Below are 10,412 nucleotides of genomic sequence, written 5' to 3'. Positions count from 1 at the left end.
TAATATTACATTATGTTATATTTAGAAATACCTGAAGAAGGACAGACGGTCTGGAACATTAAAGAAGAATGTATTACAAATGTGAAATTAATAATTCATGTTTGAAGTATGATAGTAAAGATACACATTATTTCAGGAGAAAAAAAAACAGAAAAACCATAAATATAATGGTTTCGAAAAAGAAAATTACTAAACAAAAGAAATCCCTTTTAAATAAGTATTCAAATTCAAATTATTAAAGACATCCCTGATTACCTAATCAGTCAAGTTGAACATAATCAGTTGTTAACTTGAAGGTTTTAAGCATATTGACATCAGTAAAACTAAATTTATTTTGCTTTTTTCTGGAGTAGCTCCTCTGTCGATCTCACAAAGGTGATAGAGGGTTTATATAAATGAAATTAATTTTTTTTTAACCATCTACAGCTTAATCACTAACTAAATGATGGTACTAAAGAACTATTATATGGACCAACTGTAGCCAAGGGAGTTGAGGGATCACCTTAGTAACCTCTAACTGCAGCATTGCCGGTTCAATATGGCCAGGGGGGTTTACTTTTATTCATAGCGGCCCCACGACTATAACTGAATAATATCATCAACTAACATAGTATTAATAATAATATTATCATCAAATAACATAGTATTTTTAAAGGATTTGACAAAATTGATTTTCCTAAAAGTTTAAATTATAATGTTTTAGTAGATTAATTCTTTATAAGTAGAATAAAACGACAAAACACAATGAGAAAAGAAATGCCTCAGAGGATAGGTTCCATAAGTCGACTATAACTGAATAATATCATCAACTAACATAGTACTAATAATAATATTATCATCAAATAACATAGTATTTTTAAAGGATTTGACAAAATTGATTTTCCTAAAAGTTTAAATTATAATGTTTTAGTAGATTAATTCTTTATAAGTAGAATAAAACGACAAAACACAATGAGAAAAGAAATGCCTCAGAGGATAGGTTCCATATGTCGACTATAACTGAATAATATCATCAACTAACATAGTACTAATAATAATATTATCATCAAATAACATAGTATTTTTAAAGGATTTAAATGCTCATAATTTAGGCAAGTGTTTCCTAAAGTGTGTTACACGTACTCCCTGAGGTACTTGAAGATTTTGATGGAAATTTTAATATTAATACTTGTTATGATATTTTTATATGCAAGAAAGATATTTTTATACTTTTACAATATTCAATAAAATAAAAAAAATTCTATAAAAAAAAAAAAAAAAAAAAAAAAAGGAATATGTTTTTCTGATTAAAATTAATACAGAAGAATCCAAATTATGATAATCTGCCTCATCAACAAAAAACAATTTCATCCTTCTCACTGATCCAAATAAATGGCTATCATATAAATTTTGTTTATATTTTATTATGAACTAATTTTCTTTAGGTTTATTACTATTTGGTTATGTACTGAAAAAATAAAATAAATGTAATTTGACTGTTATTAAAGTTTTATTTAAAAATGATATAAATGTAATTTTTCTTTTCTATTTTTGAGTACCGAGAAGGGTCCACGGTAGTCATTGTATAGAGCATAATTTTCTTATAGACTAGAAACATCATGTAATTACCTAACATTTTGGTGATATAATTTTTTATTTATCCCCATTCTGTTAATTTATTTTCAATTAGATTTTATCTTTTGCCTTTCCTCCTTTCCAATACTAATTAAATTTATTAGATACAAAGTTTTGGGTCATTGTATAAAAACAATCAACCAAAATGTTATAACATAAAAGTTTCTTTATAGAATAAATAATATATGCATAAATAATCACATATATGCTAACATACTACTGTATGTTATATAATATACATCAGTGCATCTCAAATTGATTTTGTTTTAAATCAAATTATTTGAAGAGTTCCCTCTAAAAAGTTGATAACTAACATTTCTTCAGACTTTTCAGGCATAAAAAAAAGTCTTACCTTTGACCCTATTGAACAAATTTTCAGTTTTGGCATATAAGAGTCTTCGTTAAGGATCATTAACTAATTTATAGCTAATATTCATTGTTACCAATGATTAGATTATGTAATAGATAAGCTTTTTATGGTAAAAAATGTTGTTAATTTTTATTTATATTACCTTTTCAGAGGAAACCCTTCAATTACTAAATACACCCATTACAATGGTGACAAATGTTTGTGCGAAGAATATAGAAATTTTAATGTGTATGTGTGTAGTAGATGTAATAACTAACAAATTCTATTTAAGACAGCCACCAAGAAAAGGATTCTGTGAACAGGCAATGCCATGCAAGGAATGTGCAAAAAGAAGGTTGACAAATTGTAAAATGAAGAAATAAAAATATTTTAAAAATAATATGAATTAAAAGTGAGAAAAACTTTGAATTCAGTGATTTACTACATTGAAATATGCTATAATTATGTGTATAATATACTAAGTAAGTATGGCTCAATTTAAAATATATAAATATATTAATGAATGATCCAGAACCTTCAATCAAACAGTGGAAAATAATTACTTTCATAGAAATGATAATTTAAATTTCACATTTTCTTCAGGTGAGAAATGAGAGACATCTCAACATTTGCAAATATTTTTAGATAGGACAATAACAGTCATTGGTGAGCCATCGGGCAAACAAAGTTTCCAGGGCAGGAATTTAAATATAAAGTAGCTAATGATCTACTACATGGCATACTTTGATTTATTTTTGATTTAGAATTTTAATTATGGCTGAAAAAAAAATTATGAGTATCAACTAGTTTTATAATTTAAAAAAATGTATATTTTATCTTTAAGTTTTTAAACCTGAACAGAATGTATAGTAAAAAAACCAACAAAGGTTAGAACTGAACTTGAGGAACTTTTAAATGAAGTATTCAAATTTGTGTGGATTTTAAATAATACAATATGAGTTTACTGCTTAATTGATATTTTTCATTGTTTATCTATTATTCAACAATACTCCTAACAAATTTTCATGGGTTGTAGTACAACACATTTTTTATATGTTATGTAACATAAAACAAAATCACATGTGACTTAATTTTTTTTAATTTGTAAATCATTAAAAATAATGATTATAAATTTCTGTAGATATGTTGAATAAATTCAATCCAGAAACAAGAATTTGGTGAAAAATGCTTCTAATTAAGTTCATCATAAAAATAGACTAACAATTAAAATACATTTATTTTTTTTTTTATAATAATCTAATTTGACTAATAAATATATTATTAGAATAATAACCTATTTCTAGTTTCATAAATTCATCAGAAAGTTCGAAAGTACCTATACTGATTAAAAAAATGCTGAATATATTTAAACATTTTTATTATATGAATACTATTAAAACAAAACAAAATATTTTGGATAGATTGAAGACTCACAGTTAGGGTCATTGTTTCGCTTTGCCTGTTCAACTTCGATAACTGTCACAGGTTGAGTACTGAATCGGTCAGTCTTACTCCTGTTTCTTAAACCTGTAACAACATTAAAACAAAAAAGATTTAATAACAAATAACAAATTGACTTTCTGACTATTAAAAAATAAAATTCAAATTTAACTAAATAAATTCATAATTCCGACGATTTTGTGCCAACTAGCTCAAATTGAACTCTTATAAGCAGATGTATAAAGAACCATAAACTTTAACCAGTTTTGGATCTAAGTTGAAATGTAACTGCTTACTTTAAAAGAACAACAATACATGCATATTCATCTTCAATAAAGTTAAGTTAAATTGAGATGTTAGACAATTGCTTAGACTAAAATAGTGTGACCAGCAAGATGGTACACTTCCAAGGAGGAGATTGCGAAACACGTGAAAGGATGTTATCACATTTATCTTAGATCATATAGATCTTATAGATTAGGGTTTTGACAGGGTTCTGTAGAGGGAGCTATTAAGCAAAAAATATTGGTGGTAATAGCATTAAACCTTCAGGATCACGAAGCCCCACAATGATGATCAATGGCTTTTGTTTTGAAATAGAAAATCAAACAAATCAGATGTATGAGATTTAATGGGCAATACTCATAGAAACCTAATTATATAAATTTAAAATAATTAACTCATTTGATCCCACTGCCACAAAAATGGGGTAGTAATGTAATTGCATTTGTATCTTATCATAATTGATATTTTTGCTAAATGAGGGATTATATTAACTATCGCACTTCTGATAATTGATACAATCATTGATCTACCATAATGTTTGTCATATGTTTTATAGCTCCAGCCTAAACATAAGAATTTTCAGATAAGTCAAAAAATGTAAGTCATTTTTTAAAAAAATATATGAATTGAGGTATTTTAGTTTTCTTAGTACATCACCTTTCGTTAGAAGTGATATTTGTCATATCTAATGTAAGTTTATCGAATAATTGTGTTTTTTCTTTTATTTGAAAGGAAATTTTTTGTGCACCCTATTATTGAAGCAGTGAAACGGGGAGAGTAGCTGTATGCATCTAGGGTATAAAGGGTACATTTTTCTTTATAAAGGGTATTTTTCTTTTCTTTTTAAAACATATACCGTTTAAGTAGCTATTTCTCTTATCGAATTGTCAGAAGAGGCATTCAGAAATATATTTTATATTGAAATGCCATTTAATTCTCTTATTTTGAACAAAAATAGTGATACAGAAGATGAGTGTGATGTTAATGTCAACCATCTATCAAGCAATGAACGCAAAAGCAAATTTCTGGACAAATTAAAAGATAATGAGCACTATGACGCAGACGTAATTAAAAAGGAACAGAGTTGAACATTTATCAGTTAATATTTACAAATTTGAAGACATGCATTATGTCAAAGTAACTGGTAAGTAAATTCATCAATATCAAAAAAATAAAAGTAAGACAATTGCTTAATCAGTATGAAGTTTCATCCATACAAGCCATGAGACGGAGTATTTCAAGAAAATATTGGTTGTCCAGCCAAATGTAATTGTACTACACACCAAATCCATGGGTCCACTAAATCAGCTTCATGAGAACATCTCAAAATAGGTACCATCATTTTTTTTTTTTTAAATAACAATAAGAACAATACAAGTTGTTTTAAAATTGAGAAATTCAAAAAGTCAATTGTGGACCAGCTAAAATTGGTTTCTTGGAATTTATTGCTTATCTTATCGTTAGTTGTGCCCATTTATTTGATACAATATAAAAAACCAAGCATTTTAGGTCGACCTAGTTTTTATACAAAAATCTAAAAAAAAAATTCCAAATGATATAAGACTTTGAGAGAGTGTCATTATATTGTCTTAAGATTCAACCAAACACTATGTGGTATTTTTGAGAAATATAATAGTGAGAATCATAAAAAAATACACTAAAATGTGAATGCGATGCAAAATTTTAACCATTATAATTATAAGAAAACAATGATATATCATGTAACATAAGTTTCAATCATATTAATTATATAGATTTGTGGTTTGTCATTAAATTCTTTTTAATAGCTTGTCTATATATTAATAAATTTACTTGTAACCTTCCAGGACATAACAATAAAAATTTAAGAGAATTTCAAGGCTAAAATCACTGTAATAATAGAATTAGAACATCTATAATGGTTTGCCTAAGCACAACTTATTGTACAAGATTTAATAAAAGAAGATGTGTCTACATAAATGACAACATGCTACAACCTTTTAAAACCATCAAAATTATTCTTATCTGTAATATATTATTTTTTTAAACATGTTTGACAACTTTTGAATATTTTCCCTGACCTTAAAACTTTATTTTGATTCACATAAACCACTAAAATAGATATTTTTTTATCCATATCAAGATTCAGAAAGTATAAAATTCTATCTATAAAAAATAAATAAATAAAATAAAGTTAAAAATAATGGTTTTACTTTGGATTAAATATTATTGAAAGTATAAGTAAATAATTTTTAGTATTTTACCAAAGAAATCTTATAACATGAAAGATTAGTACATATAAACAAATTTACAATACTAAAAGTTAGTTTACTTGGTCTAAAAATTTCTTTAAGCAAGAAAAAGATTTCAGACCATAAATAAAAATTATTAAAATTTTTAATAATATTATTAATTAGCTAACAAAAGGCCTTAAAGATCACAGTGCATTAAACCAAACAAAAAAAATTAATTATATGATTTAAGTTAAGATCAATTAAAAAATAGAAACTTAAAGAAAACAGGTTAATTTGTCTTTAGAGTATAAAAATATATCCATTCATTTAGAATGATTAATTAATTATAAACAATATGTTCAAACAAATTTATTAATGACTAAATTATCTCACATATAAAGAAAAATAAATTATATAATATCTTGCTAAACGATTCTCATTTGAAGTATAGTTCTATCTAATGAAAAAAAAAATAGTCTTTTGTATTCTTCCCTTGAATATTCATAAAAAAAAAAAAAGAAAAAAAAAATACGTGACTGCCATAAACAAAAATGTTTTCAAATGTCAAATACAGAAGACCATAAACCAGCATTACAGCTTCAAGGTTCTCAGGTAACCATAATTTTTATAACTCAAATTTTTAAAAATCATCGATTCATAGTAAATAGTACTAAGTATAATAATAAATAATTAAAATGACATAAAACATTTAAAATGTTAAACAGCCTTTTGTGAGAACACATAAAGCAACAGAAAATGAACTGAAGAAAGCCCTAACCCTAAAACTGAGATCATCTAATACTATACTATGATACTAATTGAATAAAATATATTGATAATTAAATAAGTAAGTTTCAATATTTTTAACTTTTACAGATTTCAGATTTTATAGAAAAATATTTACATGAAGCCCCAAAAATAGAATATCAATTATAGATAAATAAATAAACAACAGAGGTCTTGAATCAAATCCAATCTTTTCAGAAAATTATTTTTCTTGTTATACATTTCAAGTAAAGAAAGGTTGAATTATCAGTGATACATAAAAATTCTTTTCTTTTCTCATATTTATATTTAAAACACAACTATTAGTTCTTGGAAAAATGATTAATCTCAACTATATAAAAATTAATGTTGCTGTAGGAATTTGGTAATTACTGTAGTTATAATACAGAGAATTCGTTTGATAAGGTTCTAACCAACAAAATTGCCAAATTGAGTTTTGTCTTTTAAATTACTCATACAAAAACTTGTTCAGCTACGAAATATATTTTAATTTCAATGGTTGAAAATCAAGTAACTAGTATGACATTCCTATCTGATGAAAACTTTTAACAGATTTGTAAAATGATTTTTTAGCTTAACATATTTTTAAGTACGGGCAATATGTATTTAAAGAGTTAAGACTTATCATTAATTTTTTTATACAAATTCATTTATCATTTGTTTGACAAGGTCTTAACCAATAAAATTAGGAAAACGGTATTTTAGTTTTTGAAATTACTCACAAAAAAATCTGTTTGTATTCCAAATAAATTTCAGTTCCATTAGTTAGAAATCAAGGAACTAAATCTTCCCTGATGAAATCTATTCATAGTAAATTGTAAATTTGAAGCTGTTTTTCAAAATTATAGTATAAGCAGTTAGACCCTTATCAAGAGAAGGAAAGAAATTATTTTTGATACTAACTAAAACAGAAAAATATTTAGAATCTTATGGATAAAAAATAAAAAAGGTTATATTAGAATTTTAACTTATAACAAAAAGTATAAAAGATTTGTAAAATGATTTTTTAGTTTAATAGTATTTTTAAAGTGCACACAATATGTATTTAAAGGTTTAAACTTATCATTTAAAGAAACAATTGTTTCCACTAAAAAAAGAGAAGATAATTTAGGATCTTGATGCATGGCTCAAAATTCAAGAATCATTGTTAAGGTTATTTTTAAAGGAAAATTAAAAACATCTTATTTAAAGATTTGAAATTATTTCAGAAAAAAAAAATTTGTTCAAAACAAAAAACATAATTTAATTGTTGCGAGGTTCAAAATTCTTCAATCGATTTTAAGATTATTTTCAAAGCAAATTAAAACTACTAAACCTAAAATTTTAGTTCAAAATAATAATATGTAATATTGAGGTTTATTTTAAAGGACTTCTTACATATGTTTTCAAAAGCATTATTATTTAAACAATGTAACTAATATAAATTATCAAAGAATTATCAAATACTTACAACAACATTTACTACAGCAAAATCCCATTTTGAACACCAGTTAGAGACAGGGATTAAATTTGCACTATAAAAGAGGACAAATGTGGGCTAACTTCCAGCCCTGAGATGAATCACTGCAGTTGTTTTGTTTATCCACATGATATCCACTTGAGAGCAAACCACTCGCACACTCTCACACAAGCTAATGCCGAATATAACTGATGAATAAAATTCAAAAGGAAAAGCAGCACTGATGGTTGCATAATATGGCCTTACAAAACTTCAAAATAAACATTCTGTTTAAACAACTATGTGTCAACTGACTGTAGTGGATGCTCATGGCATTATGACATAGTTATCCCCACACTATTGAGGATGTCTAAGTAAACAGCAATCAACTGATATCAGCTGATAAGGGAGAACATGGCAACGGCTAACAATGGGAAGATGCCACAGCCCCAACTGGAAAATAGTTGGAATCTGTGCCAAGATAGGATAAGGTCAGAGGATGGTCTATTTTTGTAGCCTAGCTACCATTTTCTGGAGTTCTAACTCCAGCTGCTGAATCATAATAGCAAGCTGGAGAAGTATTAGTATTAGATCCGAGTTATTTAAATAACAGAGGAATCCACAGACAATCCTTTTATAAATGGGCATAAGTTATTTATAGTAAGAGTGAGATCATCTGAACAAACAGAAACGGTCAGAAAATTTTCCACTCAATTACAATCCAAAAACTATTTTATTAAAATAAAAAGGTTTTTGAAATAGAGGAAAATAATAAAAATGTACACATTTTAATTGATATTTAATGAAATGATTAATTATGTTTAAAAAAAGTAAACTAATTTAAATTAAATTTCATTCCTTATAAAAATACACTATGGATAAACAACTAAAAGTTTATAAATGAGATTTAAATGTTTTCAAAGTTGCATATTTACAATGCAAAGGGACAGGGTTTGCATTTCCTTATCTAATCAAATAGATTAGGACAACATATTCATTTTAGATTCCACCGAACAAAGAAAGAAAAATCTAAATAGCTTTAAGCAGATAACTAATTTTAAAATTGATTTTATAATAAATATTATGCATTAACTTTTTTAAAATAAATAAAAAAAAATATAATTACATAAACATTATACATACATAATTACATACATTATATTATCCAATGGTTCAAAATTTTTAAGATTAAAAGTTTAATAATCTAAACAAACACTAAAATAAAGGATTTAACAGAATTTTAACAGTTTATTTCAAAAGATTTTAAATATTTTAGAATGTTAAAAACTTGAATAGTACTCACACATTAGAGAAACATTATGAACATTTAGATAAAAATTAGACCATTTTAAGAGTTGTTTTCAGAACAGCTAAACAATAATTTAAGTTTAGTTTTCAATGCCGCAGCTTAACATTTAACAATGCATATTAACTCATTTAATGGCCCATTACAAAAAATAAAGTAAATGAAAAATATTTATGAAGAGAAGATGCATATAAATGGTAAATACATATCATTTATTAACTTGATTTACTAACATGCTGCTCTACAACTAAGCGCCTCATTTACTTGAGTTTTAAAAATTTATTGTTTGGTTACAAAGCTAAATAATCAATCTTGGATTTTTTTTGAAAAATCCAAACAAGTGTTTTATAATAAAAGTTAAATGAGTATATATATATATATATATATAAATAAAAGCTTTGTGTATAATAGGTCAAACTCTGCGAATCTAATAGTACATAATATGTCAAACCTAACAAATCAATGGGACAGTTCCAAAGAATCAAAACTTTTTAAAGAAAATGTAAACAATCGTTTGTCTATGAAAAATTGTGCTAAACTACTTTTTAATACTTTAATAGGTAAAAACTATAATAATTTCAACTAGTTCAGCAATAAATTTAATTACATCATTTGGGGATTAGATTTTGAATCAGACCATATTGTTTTTCATCTTCAAAGACTCCAAAAATGGATATTTAGAAAACATTATATATCTACTGATTTAAGAAAAAAAAAAAAAAAAAAAAGCTATCAATTCTACGACCACTTCTTCATCTTACTGACTTAACATTCCTAAATATATATACATTCAAAATAATGTTGAGGTAAGAATAAATAATGATGAATAAATAAATCTAGGACTTTTTTCTTTAATTTAAATGAATATACTTTTATTCTGATGTAATTATTTCTTATAACATATTAAGTATAAAACCTCTTTCAAATTTTTTGAAATTATTTTTTAATAATATTAACACTAAGAAAGGGAAACATATTTTT

The 10,412-nt window shown here is 25.3% G+C and overlaps 1 protein-coding gene and 1 long non-coding RNA gene across 7 annotated transcripts in view; one reads left to right on the top strand and one right to left on the bottom strand.

The window, feature by feature from the left end:
- Positions 1–10,412, bottom strand: part of LOC106679546 (supervillin) — a 394,230-nt gene that overhangs the window by 199,650 nt on the left and 184,168 nt on the right. For all 6 annotated transcript variants that reach the window (XM_014418761.2, XM_014418757.2, XM_014418760.2 and 3 more), the window contains one exon: positions 3,398–3,490. In XM_014418761.2, coding sequence (XP_014274247.1) covers positions 3,398–3,490 — 93 coding nt within the window. The remainder of the gene's footprint in view (positions 1–3,397; positions 3,491–10,412) is intronic.
- The window catches only part of LOC136795737 (uncharacterized), a 19,158-nt gene continuing 15,219 nt past the window's right edge, over positions 6,474–10,412 (top strand). Inside the window, exon 1 of the long non-coding RNA XR_010843387.1 lies at positions 6,474–6,513. This is a non-coding gene — a long non-coding RNA (uncharacterized lncRNA). The remainder of the gene's footprint in view (positions 6,514–10,412) is intronic.

The sequence above is a fragment of the Halyomorpha halys genome, unplaced genomic scaffold, assembly GCF_000696795.3.
Source record: "Halyomorpha halys isolate HHAL.00 unplaced genomic scaffold, Hhal_1.1 Scaffold208.1, whole genome shotgun sequence".
Lineage (NCBI taxonomy): Eukaryota > Metazoa > Arthropoda > Insecta > Hemiptera > Pentatomidae > Halyomorpha > Halyomorpha halys.
Note: the sequence above shows the minus strand (reverse complement) of the source record. Positions and strands in the feature narration are given on the sequence as shown.